Genomic DNA, 15,043 nt, shown 5'->3' on the forward strand with positions numbered 1-15,043 from the left:
CAGGATATACATCTGAATTTTCATTGCTCATCTGCAAGAATCGTTCTGGTCTGGCTGAAGAGTGTTCTGGACCCTGGAAAATATAGTAGGAAAATTAATTTACTGCTATAAATGAGAACCTTACAGAAACTGGCTGGTGTATAGTTTGAATGGTTCATAATGGGGTAAATTCTCAAAGCGCACAGAACTTAGTCTTGGACACAATATCTTTGAGAACAGATCACAATTTTCCAAGACTTTCCACCAGAAGGCAAGGCATTTTATAATATCTGATCTTTGAAATTTTGTTACAGCATTCAAGTCCTATAAATTTTCTCTTTAATAGGTACAAGTAATCTGTGACTCACTAGCATTCAAAGAGACATTATTAGGTATTGTGATAAAAATGAACTTTGGAAGTGAGACAAACTTGGTAAATACCACTATACTACATCATAGTTTAGCCTAGCTAATGTCGAGGTGCTATCTGCTAAGTTACTGCCACTTTTCAGGTGGTTAAATTATAAGATAATTTCAGAGTCCTGTTCTTCCAACTCCATTCAAAGTCAGATGGTCCTTGTGAAGATGTAAAATAATTTGTAGTAATTTGAAGGTCTGCTATATGTTGCCAAAGTACACTCCAAAAGTTAAATGGTAAAATTTAGTCTCCTGGACTCCAAGAGTGATATAGAGAAGAAAACCAAAATGAATCCTAAAAGGCATCCTAAAGGGAATCATAGGAGGATCACAATGAAGCCAAGATTTGAAAGGCCTGGGAGGAGAAAGAGATTAAGGATCTTATGCAGGAATTGGGAAGGAAGAAGAGTAATGGGGAGCAAAGGAAGGATTCAGTGGAAGCAGCTGAACAATGACCACAGTCACGGAAAGAACAAAAAATCTGCTGCTTCTTCTCATATGCTGCTTGAGGTGAGGACGGATAGGACATAAGAACAATAGTCAAGGATAACAGCTAATGCAGGAAAAAGAAAAGTCTGGCATTGTTTTTATGACCCCAAAATGATTATTTATTGTTGAATGGACACAGGTAAGCTATTGTTTTACTTACTCGAACTATAATTGTCAAATTATGACCATAGGAGTTGTGTGGCATTGTGTTCAAGTGCTGAACCCTTGGGATCTGAGGGGCAGAGTTGTACTGAAGGGACAAAAAGGATGGGAAACAAGAAATAACAAGGACAAAGGAAGGGAGTAATTGAACAGGTGAACAGAACCTTCATTATAAAGGGCTAAAGCTGAGGGAGTTGAGAATATGTGAGCATCGTGAGGTTGGGGATAGGCCCTAATATAACATCTGAACCCTTTCCCGCCACATTTAAGCCATCCGTTGATATTCCAGAACATAGATCTGGGTAAGTAATATTTCATGAACATGATCCTAAACAGTAGGGACAGATTTCTTCTTCAGAGAAATAAGCACACAATTGTTATGTATTTTCTTTTGTACAATCCCACCACTTACACTGGGTCCAACTGCCTTCAGGGAACACTTTTGAATGAAACTAAAAAGTCTCTGAATGCAAGAATTACAAATAGCTCTATTCAAAAGTCAAGGAATGATTAATCTTAAAAGGCTATTTCTGTATTCTAGAATAGGTGAGACAAACTGAGAAATTAACTTAATGAACAATAACTTTCCATTCCATTGAATTTGCTTCCACATTCATCTGTTTCTTTCTACCTCTTTTCCTTCACAGCTGCTGTTAATGTCCTGCTAGAGAACTGTATAACTGGAACAAGACAAGTCTCTATTGCTACAATATTTCACAGGATAGGAAAATACATTCACCTCAAATAAAAATATTCAAACAGCCTCAGCACCTTACATTTCTGTATCGTTTAAAAAAGTTCACATAGTTCCTCTGTTACTCGGCAAGATGTCCTTCTTCATAAGTTGGGTATGATGTCCAAATGTTGTAAAGCTAGTTTCAACAACCCTGAACACACTTCAAACATGATTAAAATCAGAGAAAAAGGTTTTTTGTAGTTCAAGGTTTTTGGAAGATCTTAGATTAAAGTATTCAGAATTTTCTTTAGCTGGCATAATTTACTGTCCTTCCTAAAGTAAATTAGCAAAAACTTAAATGGCATTGCTAAACCAGCACTTTATTTTTGATTAATCAAAATCAAGGCTTATATCATTAGAATTTCAGCTGAGCTAATGGTACTTTCACTATTAATTAAAAAGGTTTCAGCACAATCAATGCAAATTAGAGAAAAGTACAAATTACAAATCATACAAATTAGCTTTCCTTTGGCCCCATTCATGAACAAAATAAAAACACCAGTGTACTTGTATAACAGAGATTGTGTGGGGCCCTGGTAATACTGGTCCTTGCAATGGATACCCCGAGGATGCAAATGGTTTGCATTGTAAAAGCTGTTCATGAAGCACTGCCTCATTAGACAAGGAGCAGGGCTCATAGCAAACTAGCTGCCTGATCTCTGTGGCTTCACATTCTCAGTCACTTGCTCATGCTGGTGGTCAAACCACAAACTCTACATTGGAAAATAATGGATAAAATATTTAGATTTTACTGAAAACACAAATTTTGATATGCTGCACTTTTTTTTAAAAGAGTGCACATTTACAAGCTTAGCAATTTATTAGATCCAGATTTTTTAATGAATCCCAAAAATCAGTGCTAAAATGCACTTAAACTTCCAATTTCAACAACTCCTGTGCAGATGTCCAGACTCGAGGTTCTGAGAGGTGAGAGTTTGGAATTCAAGGTAGAACTGCCAATTCCAGACAAGTGTTGGAGATTGGCAGCTGCTCAATCCCTATGCTCCAGACCACAGAAAAAAGACACATTTGAATATAAACCACCAATACCTTTTGACACCTTTACACCAAAGAACTCATCAACAGATATATCTAGGTATATATAAATCCTCCTTACCATCCCCTCCATTCCGTGGGGTAGTAGGAGCACAATTCCATTATTTCTGACCCACTTTGCTTGGCCGGAGCTCACAAACTGATCCAGAATGCACTGTGCAGTGTTGTGAAAATCACCAAATTGAGCCTCCCAACAGACCAAAGCATTAGGACTTGCCATTGCAAATCCAAGCTCAAAGCCTAGATTCAGAAAATAAGTACAAATCAATTAAAGTATAATGTACATTTATGACTTTTGAAAGGTTGTAACGAGTTTATAAATCACCACATATAATAGCTTTTAACTAAAGGCTGAACCTAGTATGAGAAAATGCAAACATGCCCATCCCCCTCAATATATCACTGGCTCTTCTTTGTTGCTGGGTTTAAACCCTAGAACTCCATACACAACAGCACTGTGGGAGTACCTTCACCAGAGGGCCTGCAGCAGTTCCAGGCACCAGTTCACTACCACCTTCTCAAGAGTAATTAGGGGTGGGCAATAAATGATGCCTTACTACTGACACCCTGATCCCAAAAATGAATTTAAGAAAAAGTCAGTGTAAAAATAAGAAGTAGAATAAGCAACTGCAAATGCATAGATTCATACAATGAGAACAGCAAAGGAGGTCATTCAGTCATGGAGACCAGACTGACTCCCTGCAAAAGCAATGCAATTTGTCCCACTTTCCCACTCTTTTCCCATAGCCTGCAAGTTTTCTTGTTTCAAGTACAGATCCAAATTTCTTTGAAAACCATGATGAAATCTGCCTTCCTTTATTACCCAGATACCACGTGAAAAGATTTTGCTCCATGTCACCTTGGTTCTTTTGTCAGTCAACTTACATCTACATACTTTGGTTTTTAATCTTTTCAGTTTGTTCTCTTTTTGTGTCTAGATCTCTCACTGTTTTGAATACTTCTCCCAATCTTTCTGTAAAGGAGAACAATCCAAGTTTATTTCAACTCCACATAACAAGTTCCTTGGAATCATTCCAGTAAATCTTGCCTGCATGCTGAACAAGGCCTTCAATTCCTTCCTAAAGTTCAGCCACCAACATTCAGTAATAGTCCTGCAGTGCCCATTGTCTTCTAAACGTTCATCAAAAGTCCATGCATATCTGCTCAGGATCTTTTATGGTTTATTAAAGAATTTTCTCAAACTGCCTGCCAACAAAAAAAATAATCCATTTCCACACTAAGGGCTCTCTGATATTGAAACCACTCATTCATACCATATTACCCCTTCTCATTCTTCCTATCAAAATGTTTTGCTTTGCACTTTTCTGACAAATTTCATGTGCTCTGTCCAACCCTTCTCTCAGCCACTCTATGTCCCCTTGATGTCCACTCTTCTTTTCTTCATATTTAGTTTTGTTTCTCAGTCTTTGAAATTGTCTCACGTACATCTAATTTCAACTCAATATATGAATGAGGCAAGCGCTGATCTCTATTACAAAAACAACCATTTACCACAAATGCTTTCCATTACTAAACTTATGTTTTATCTATGCTGCCACTGCCCATTTTATTCCATAGGGTTCAACCTTGACGACAAGTCTTTTATAAGTTACTTGGGATCTGTTGGGAGTTCATACACCATATCAGCATTATTGCCATTATCAATACTCAGTTATCTAATCAAAACACTCAGGATAGTTAAGCTTCTATTAATTAATTCACACTATCCAAGTGACTTAGCTTTGCCCTGGATTACTGTTTCCAAAAATTTATCATTATAAAGGTTAAGATCTTTGGGCTTTGGCTGCTAAATTTATTCTTCCTTCTTCCCTGAACAGTTTAATAAATCATGTTCATGTCTTAATTCAGTTATCCTGTTCTGCCCCAGTTCTTTTCAATGTAATGCTTGTATTACTTTAATAAAATTCTCACATTGAGATATAACATTAAACTTGGTTGGTATCCATTAATATTTCTGTGCTGAGAGGGAACTTTTCTTCCTCGTAGAAGCTACATTACTTTCAGGAGACACCTTTGATTTCCAGTGCAGATTAAACAAAGTCACTGTTACATTTGTTTCTAAGCAAAATTGAAAGAAAAGGAAGGTATGGTTAGTACAACATTCAATCACCGGAAAGTTTGCGATACTTTCAATCAGTCTGGCTCTTAAGCTTCTTAAAGGCTTTAGTCTGTAAAAGTCCTGATCCAAGAAGGAAATTATATGCTTACTGGCAGTCAAGAGTAATGAAACAATTAGAGTTAAAAGGCATATTTGCATTTGCCTTTTAGAAATCTGGATGATTTACAAATGCAAGCACTGGTAATCTACAGATTGTGATCCATATTTATACTTTCTACCTCATGAGTGGATTTGTTTTCCAAAAAATCAATCAAAACTATACCAAAGTATATTCCCTTCACAATGGATGAATATGGCTGATCTTTCACTGCAATAGAATCCTCCAAAACTTCTCAACAATAAGCTTTTGAAGCAAATCAATTTTCTGGACTTCCACAATGAATACAGGATGAATGAGTGCATGGGCTCTGGTACGAGACAGAATATGGACTATCAAGCAATGGTTACATTGGAAACTTGTGTAAGCTACAACTACATATTCTGATAAAACTGCTGGGAAATTAACCTGGGTTTCACTGGATTCAGTAATAGGCAATACTTCAGAAAGTGAATGTTCACAAAGATTGTGCATTTCAGCTCCTCTCAACACTTCCCACTGCCTCGGGAAAGCAGCCAACATAATAAAAGACCCCTTCCACCCCGGTCATTCACTCTTCTCCCCCCCCTCCATTGGGCAGAAGATACAAAAGCTTGAAAACTCATACCATCAGGCTCAATGACAGCTTCTATACTGGTATTATAAAAATCTTGAATGGAACTCTTGTACGATAAAGATGAACTCTTGATCTCAAAATCTACATCGTCATTGGCCCTTGTACCTTATCTGCCTAGCTCCACTGCACTTTCGCTGTAACTGCAACACTATATCCTGCATTCTGTTATTGTCTTTCCTTTTGTACTACCTTGATGTACTTATGTTTGGAATGATCTGTCTGGATGGCATGCAAAACAAAGCTTTTCACTGTATCTTAGTACATGTGATAATAATAAACCAATTACCAATGTCATCAAAAGAGCACAATTAATTACAACTTTCAGGAACTCCTGGAATTGTTGTAGGAAGTTTTCAGCAGATCAGCGAGTGTCAAAGGACAGATGAAAACTGAGTAAATATTACTGTTGGATAATATAAAGCAGAACTGGCTAGTTCTGATGCAAACAAAATTGTTGAATCTGATATTGAGTCCAGAAAGCTGCAACATATCCTAAAATAAAGTGCTGCTGGTAAAAAAAAATGTTGAATCTCGTTAGAACAGTGCAGGAGGCCAGAGACAGATAGGCCACAGAGCAGAAATGGGATGGAGAATTAAAGTGACAGGCAAATGGATGCTTGTGGTCATGCCAATGGACTGAATGAAGATATTCTACAAAGCAGTCGCCTTATCTGCTTTTGGTGTCTCCAATGTAGAGAAGACCACATTGAGCACCGATTGCACCGCTCTACTTCAGAAGGATTACAGCAGTTCAAGGTGGTGGCTCAGCACCATCTTCTCAAGGACAATTAGTTGATGGGCAATAATTACTAGCCCTGCCAGTGATGCCCATTATCCTGAAAAATAAGTAAGGAAAATATTCTGCATTGTGGTTCAATATGCTTTATTCTCATATTTTTTACGACATGGATGGAAGCCATTTGGCTCATTGAGTCTATGCCAGTTCTTGGCCTTCTGACAAAGGGTCTGGGACCTGAAAAATTAACTCTGCTTCTCTTTCTACAGATGCTATCTGACATGCTGAGTGTTTCCAGCATTATCTGTTTTTATTGCCAAAAGTATGTCTCAGCACAGTGCGTTACAAAAGAGAAGGAAAGAATTTGGAATGCAATCAAAATGAAAGTCAGGCTGGAATCTTTTTCATATTTATTTTAAAAGTTTCAAAAAGTAGTGGCAAGCGAAAATACATGGGTGTTATATGGAAGTGACTCCAGATAGCAGGGATTTGGCTTTACAGATTGATGGTGGAAAGAAATGCACAAATTATGGGGTAAGGGATGGAAGCAGAGAAACATCGAGGACATGTCAATGTTTGCCCTCAGGAGATTGCAGAAGTACAGTAACAAAGCCATGAAAACAAAGATTAAATTCAATCCCTGAGCATGGGAAATCACAACGTAGCAGGCACCTTTGCAATGGTGAAGACATTGCCCATGGTAGCTTGAATGAAAGGAATAGCCCTAAGAGCTTAGAAGACAAGTCTCAAGTAAAAGGTACGATGAACTCATGTTTTTATATTACGGAAGTACAGAGGCATAAAAACAGAACTTTTTGAACATATTATAAAACCCATGGTATCATCCCACCTATATATTATTTATAGAAAATGCACATTTTCACATTTAAGGTACAGAATTCAATTTACTTATTCAAACATGCAATTCTCATATGAAAAATGCCACAAAGCAGCCAAAACTCAGCTGGCTTGCTTTTATAAGGCTCTACATTGATCAGATGTTAATTTAACCAGCTGCCTGTTCAACTTTGATCATACATGCACATTTAAAATTAAACAAAATCAAAAAGAAATAATTCTTAAACAGAAAAGAACTGCAAAACTCTAAAGATATGTTGGATCTGGAAAAAGATCTGCCAAGTCATTATCACAAACAAAAAGGAAACTTGTAGCCCTTGCACATTACCTAACAACATGTTCATTATCAAAGGCCAGTACTACATACTAAAAAAAAATCCCTTTACAGTAAAGTAGAGAATTCAACTGACATTTGGGCAACTTTCAAAAAGAAAAATGAGGAGGGTCCTTAATACATTTAACAGCCCAGCTCTCAATTTGCATGGGTGTCTTATCAGCAAAGCTCATTTTGAGTTGGTTGAATTTGACAGATCTCAGGTACACTTGCAACTCTATTTACTTGTAATATTTATCTCTGCCTCAAATCATAAATTAGTACTGGCTGTTGAAAAGTCTATAGGTTGGATGATTCTTTCAACTTAGAATGTGTGAAGGAAGCTACATTACAACAGTGATTACATTTCAAAAAGTACTATATTGGCTACAACATGCTCAGGACACCCTAACAAGAGGGGTTAAAAAAAAATCAAGCATATCTCACCATGCAATAGCTCTGATATCAACTCAAAGTTGGTCACAAATTACCTTGATTTGTTAGAATGTGCAGAAGTTATTAGAATAAAGGCCTACATAATCATTTTTACCCTGTACTACCTCAATGCACTCTTTACTAAATCCATGTATCTGCACTGTGTAATGAATTGATCTGTATGAACAGTATGCATGACAAGTTTTTCACTGTTCCTCGGTACAAGTGACAATAATAAACCAATACCAATAATATCAATTTTAATCTCAAAAACAAGCAGTCTTTCTGTAATATGACTCAAGTTCCTGATATTGTGGAACCTACTAATACGCTCAAGACACCCTAACAAGAGGGGTAAATGTTAATATGTCATTTTAACATATTAAATGTGATCACTAGTCATTAAATTTAATGTTAAAATGACACCTTGTGACTTTGCTTTTGGATTCTAAAATGTTGATAAAGTAGCATCATGGCAGGAAAAGCAGCCACCAAGGGCTTACTTTAGAATAGAAGTGTAGATTTTTTTTCTCCTGTGCTTTAAAGACATTTTATAGTTCATTTATGACAGTAATACTGCAGCTAATTGATAAAGACTATCTACGATATACTTTTTGCTTAATCATCATATATAATAAAAGTTAAGCAGCTAACATTCCAAGATATTTTACTCAAGATTGGAAGAAACTGACCCTAAACTAGAGAAGAAATTGAACCACATAGCCAAATGCATGTTTAGAGAGGAAGTTGAGGAATCCTTTGAAGTGGAGAGGGAGGGGGGGCAAGGCAGATAAATGGAGAAACACAAAATAAGATATGAACATCAACAGAATGCCGGATTTCCCTCCATATTATTGAAGTATAATTACTAAGTCATAGAATCTTAATCACAAATATCTGAACTTGTGAATTGTTGCGAGTAAAAGTTTGATGCATGCAGCCATACAATGTTATGATTTGCCAGTGTCTAAACTACTGTTTACAGTACACATATACCTGCAGCTAGCCTAGATTCAGAAGTACATTCAAGTATGGGTTTTCATACAGATTTACTTGAATCATAACAAACATAAACTTATACCAAATATCCATGAAAAGATAATTGGGACCTACACTGAAGTTCAACTCTTGCTTGCCCTTCAAACTCATTGGTTTACCATTTCAACAATTCACTTGACTTGTTTTATTTTAAACTTCTGTAAGATAACTATCCCACAAAGAACTTTCTAACCACCGACATTTGTAAAAACAAAAAAAATTATGACACAGCACCACATTGAGTTGTCTTGAGTAAAGATGAAGTATTAGAAATGATTCTGATATGATTTTGATAGCAGTTGCCTGACCTGACCGGGTTCTCAACCCAGTCGCCATGATGGGATATTTTTTGAATTAAAAGCTGAACCAAATTTATACAAGTTAATTTTACTGATTTAATTTTTAAATTCCAACAAAGCCACCATTTATTACCATCCCTTGTTTCTCGCCAGATTATGATGAGCTTCCTTCTCAAACCACTCAAACTCATTTCTGGTTAAGGCATTTTGTGTTGTTGGGTTGGGAGCTTGTGGATTCAGCAACCACGAAGGAATGGCAAGATTCTTTCAGCTCAGAATGATGTGCGACTTGGAGTGGAACCTGAGAGGAACCTGCATAATGATCCCATATGCCTTCTGCCCTTGTCTTAGGGGTAGTGGGTTTGAGAGATACTGTTGGAAAAACTCTTGGCAAAAAATCTTTGTGATTGCTATTCTTTTCAAAGTCTCCTTGCTGCCTTGACATCAACAGCAATCACCAACCTAACCTCTGGAACTCAGTTCATTAGTCCATGTTTGGACTAAGGCTGCGAGAGGTCTCAAGCCACGTGGTCCAGGCATAACCAAAACCTGATACCGTATTCAGGTTATTAGTGTCTTCAGTGTCCCTTGATTGCTCTATTAATTAAACCTTCAATCACTTTGTTGACAAATAAATCAAACAATTTGCAAACAAGTCAGACCCGGGAAGTTTTCCACACTGTTTGGCAGATGCCAGTGTCACCAATGTAGAGGATTAGCTTGGATAAAGATGCAGGTGACTCTGGAGCACAAATCTTCTGTACCATATCTTGAATACTATCTGGTTCCATTGCCTTTACAATATCTAGTGCTTCCAATCAAACTGGCCAAAGACGAGCTACTGTGACTATCAGGGATCCTAGAAAGAAGCTGAGATCCATCATCCATTTGGCATTTCTTGACGAAAATAGGTGGAAATCTTGCAGCCATATCTTCAGCACTCTTATGATAGACCTGGCCATCTTTGAATACAGAACTTCCTGGACCCTAGCTATTTAATTGTCTTCCGCCATTCACAAATAGCTACAGCAGGACTGTAGGGCACTGATCTGATCTCTTGATTGTGGGGTCACTTAGCTCTATTTCCTGCTATTATCCTGCGTTGCAACTTCACTTGGTTGGTAACTCATTACCAGGTGTACCAAGCATTGCTCCTGACCTACCTTTTGCACTCCTTGTTGAATCAGCGATGATCCCCAGGCTTGATTGTAATGGTAGAGTGAGGGATATGTGAGTGAGTGAGGTAGAGTGACAGGTCATGAGGTTGTTAGGGATTCAAGAGTTATGGAATTATGTGAATATAGCAGACATTAATTCAAACAAGAACTAGTCTTCCATTCTTAATGTAAATTGCAAGCAGTAATCAAGTCTGAAGTTAAAAGGACAACTTTGCAAACAAACAGTACTGTCTACAGAGCACAGGTTGCTGGCCCACAGCAGGGGGCTGGGTACTCAAGAGATATGATCGTGCAAAGTGAAGTGACCATGAGACATTCTCGTATGCATCAGCCAAATGCAAAACAATGGGGTTATGTTAATTGGCCTACATCAAACCAGGCCACAGGGGCTAAGTTATTTTGCATCATTGTGTCCGAGCTCAAGGAAGCTTGCAGACCAGACTGATATTGTCACTCAGCACATCAAACATGGTCACGGGCATATTTGATTGAGCAATAGTTGGGATATTTGCGTACTCAGAGAGTCAGCCCTCACAGCATTCATCTTGGGTGTCTGTCCTCAGAAGTTTTTAGACCATCTGTGTGAATTACTTTGTCCCAGCAAAAATGTTTGAACATTCAGAGGTGTTTCCCATTGTAGATATGTAGAGATATATATAAGGAAGGACTGTCAAACTCAAAATATTAAAGTAAGCAATGTCATTGTAACTATTGAAATTGTAGTGAATCACCTGCTGTTACCTTTGATCTTAAAGGTATAAAACTGTGATGTACTTTGAGTTTGGGAGACTCTACCAAGAGGGCCTCTAGGAGAATGTCTGCTTGTCGTGATGAATCAAGACTTCTATATCACCAGCTTCAGTAACTCTCCAGTGACTCACATCACAGTCACAACAGAGGTGATGTATGTTTTTACTCTTGCTGAACGTCCAATGCACCTCATGGATGCCAAATTTTGAGCTGCCACACAACACAATCAAGTGTGTCTCACTGTGAAGATAGGACAGTATGGTTGTCAGTTCTACCAGTGCTGCCACGACAGATGCATCTGCCATTGGTAAGATTGGAGGACAAGATCAAGTAGATTAATCATCCACTGTCTGTGACAGGCCCAATTTGACAGCTATATCCATCAGGTTTCGGTCATCTTAGTGCCACTATACCACTCCTGGTGATGGAATTCAAATCTCTCACCCACAGAACATTCTGTGGTCCTGCTACTTCCAGTGCTTTTTTTTTTCCAAGTTCAACATGAAGAAGCACCAATTCATCAGCTGAGGGAGGACTCCTTTGCTCATGTTTGACCCAGGACTTCATGGTGTCTGGAGCAAATATTGCAGATTCCTAGTTATTGAAATGGAGTCTGATACACTGTTGGCAAGGTATACAAGTACACCTACAGCAGGCTTTTGTGTTTGACTAGGCTGTGGAAGAGTTCTCTCAATTTGTGAGGAAGACTTTGCAAAGTCGACTAGGCCAGGAGCAACTTGTTGTGGCATCAAGTCAATGACCTATGGTTCACCTGGTCGTTTTTTAATGCAGGTCTAGACTGGCATAGGCCACACCAGAGAAGGAGAAGGATAGGTTTCCTTCCCTGAAGGACATCAGTGAACCAGATGGGTTTATACAGCAATCTAGTAGCTTTTGATCATCATTACTAAGACTATTTTTTTAAGATTCCAAATTATTAGCTGAACTTAAAATCCGTAGCTGCCATGTTGAGACTTCCACTTGCATCACATCTCTCGACTATTAATCCAGGTCTCTGGATTACCGGTCTAGTAATTTAACCACTGCGTTTCCTCTGCAGACCAGGTTATATCATCTTGCATTCTACTGGATATTTTTCCAGTGCTTCAAGTACTATGTATACACAATTAGTCAAGTTATGTATTTTTGCATATTGTAAACACCCTGAATTGTGATATAGCTGAAATTGTTGATTCCATATTTACATCTCTCTTCTGCAATAATCTGGATTGTCCAACTTGCTCCCAGGATTTTGACCTCCACCTTGTCCACTTCTGGGGTTTATGACCTTCCTCTTGGTTTGCTGTCTGGCCATCCAATCCCAATGCGCAATATCTTGAAGATGACTGAATGCAGTTATGTGGGTGCATAGGTAAAACGTGGTTGGAAATCTGGACAAGGTTTCAGATATAAAAGGAGAAAGCTAAGCTAACAAGATTGAAATAAAAATAGAAAATGCTGGGATGCTCAGAAGGACGGGCAACATCTATGGAAAAAGAAACAGTCAATGTTCTGGGTCTGAGATCGCTCTCTATAACTCGGAAAGAGATCTCAGACCCAGAAAGCAAGACTGAGAATTTGAAATTGGTTTGCTGAGAACCGATGCAAGTCAACAAGGATCAGGATGATTGGCGGGACATAATGGGTAATTAGATACAGGAGGCAGATTTTTGCATGAGTTAGAGGACAGGAGGTTTGCATGAAGAATATTGGAATAGTCTAATATAAAGAGTGAAATAAGATTGATGAAAGTTCCATCAGCAGAACCTGCGGGAAAGGCAGACAATGTTAAAGAGGTATTCATATCTGTAATAAATATGGTGGGAAGCTAAGCTCAGGGCTAGCCCGAGGTTGTTCTGTTCATAATGCATTTGCCTTCAAAGAGGTTTGAATTAGGGACGAGGACATGGAATTGTGGTGGGAACATGATCTGTGGGGCATTTCCAGCATTTTCTGTTTCTATTTCAGATTTCCAGCATCTACAATTTTTTCTTTATTTTCATTTCCTCTTCCCGAAGTTTATCTCCAATAAAAGAAATGTACCTTATCCTGGACTAAATGCCAGACATACAGTCTAACGTATGGGGGATGAAAGAGGTAATAAAGGTTAATGAAATGGTAGGTCTGAGTATCATCAGCATACATGTGCAAACATGTGGAGGAAGTACAGATCTTTGGGCTATTCCTGAGATAGCACTGGTGGTTTCGACAGGATAACGTCACTAATAGATGCTAGGATGGGTAGGAATGGGACAGGCAAGGGGCAGTCCCACTTACTGGAAAACAAATATCAAAAATTAAACCAAGTAACTTTATTTATCCCGTGAATTTATCCTGCATTAAATTGCCTTTCATGCAAACTAGCAACTTGAGAAAGATCATTTGAGGATGCTTGGCCATGTAATCATGAACATGCAATCATATTTATTGCTAAAATGACCATCAAATAGAATCTCCCTTTATTTCAAAGATTACTAATACCTTGCATGTCAACTAGATTTGTATTTCTGTTGCAGGTGAGATTTTATTTAGATTCCAAACACATCAGCCGTTGCAAAAAATTCTCCCATTGGAGAGCTTTATAAACCCAGGTGCTCATTTTGCACTCAACATTCACATGCCAGAGAGCTTCCAAGTTCTGAACAGATGACGGTATTATAGCGTAACATTTGGAAGCCTAACCATTTCTAAATTTGTTTGCAGTAGTTTTTGCCTTGTGCCTGCTTATTTGACACACAAGAGAACAGAGGGAAATCCCACAACTCCATTCTAATTCTGGTTCACTGGGTTACTTCACAATGTTCACGGAACTAAATGTCAGCAAAATAGTAAACCACTTGGGAAGTGCCCAAAAAAATCTATAATTGGTTTTGGAAATTCATTTATATACAAAACCTTCTGCAACAATCTGAATTTTGATTAGCTCCATTGCCAAAACTGAAAAGTCATTGAAAAAAATCAATCACAAAACAAAACATAAATACTCTTGCAGTAAAGTGCTTGTACTAGGAGTAAAACGTTCATTATTTTTATGGATGCAATACAGCATTCAAAATCAACTGTAAATAAAAATTAATGATTAAAACTCGTTGTTGGATACTGAGTGACTCAGTTTTGAGTTTTCCTATTTTTAAAGAGACAACGCATACTCATCAGCAGAAGTGTAAATAAATAAATTTATCTCAAGAAAAGACAGAGATATCAATACAATGATGTAACAGATTTTCAGTCAATATCAAAGTATTATAGAAGTAGAAAACATTATTATAGAAAAATAAAGAATGTATAAATAACCAAAGTAGTGTGTAGCCTAAAGAAAATGTAAGAAAATTGCAGATCTGGTTAAAAAGTCAAAAATCTGGGATTCAGGTATGAAATTACAATAAGTTTCCAATTGTAATAGAACGATGTGACAAAGTGTGGTGGATCTGACAGCTTCAAATTGAAACCAAACAGATGGAATGGTTAAGCATCTAAACTAAAACAAGGCATACTATAAAATAATTTTAGCATTGTGTTTTCCCCAGATTTTAGTATGGTTTTTGGGTCAGCAGGACAATCTGAAGCTCTGCATTCTTACCTATAATAGAACCATTCAGTATTAATACCCTAATTAGCATCAATGATAACCCAGGTGAAAGCTCATTTGGAAAAAAAAAGGTATTTAAAAAGCCCACTGCATTTTTTTTATTAGGAAGAGCTAGTGGGAAGCGGATGGTATAATAGGTCATACAGTAGAAAATT

General features: G+C 37.7%; 1 protein-coding gene across 3 annotated transcripts in view; it reads right to left on the bottom strand.

The window, feature by feature from the left end:
* Positions 1–15,043, bottom strand: part of ogdhl (oxoglutarate dehydrogenase L) — an 85,822-nt gene that overhangs the window by 15,520 nt on the left and 55,259 nt on the right. For all 3 annotated transcript variants that reach the window (XM_052041469.1, XM_052041468.1, XM_052041471.1), the window contains 2 exons: positions 2,901–3,079; positions 2–73 (listed from right to left, as the gene is read on the bottom strand). In XM_052041469.1, coding sequence (XP_051897429.1) covers positions 2–73; positions 2,901–3,079 — 251 coding nt within the window. The remainder of the gene's footprint in view (position 1; positions 74–2,900; positions 3,080–15,043) is intronic.

Source organism: Pristis pectinata, chromosome 30, assembly GCF_009764475.1.
Source record: "Pristis pectinata isolate sPriPec2 chromosome 30, sPriPec2.1.pri, whole genome shotgun sequence".
In the NCBI taxonomy this organism is placed as follows: Eukaryota; Metazoa; Chordata; class Chondrichthyes; order Rhinopristiformes; family Pristidae; genus Pristis; species Pristis pectinata.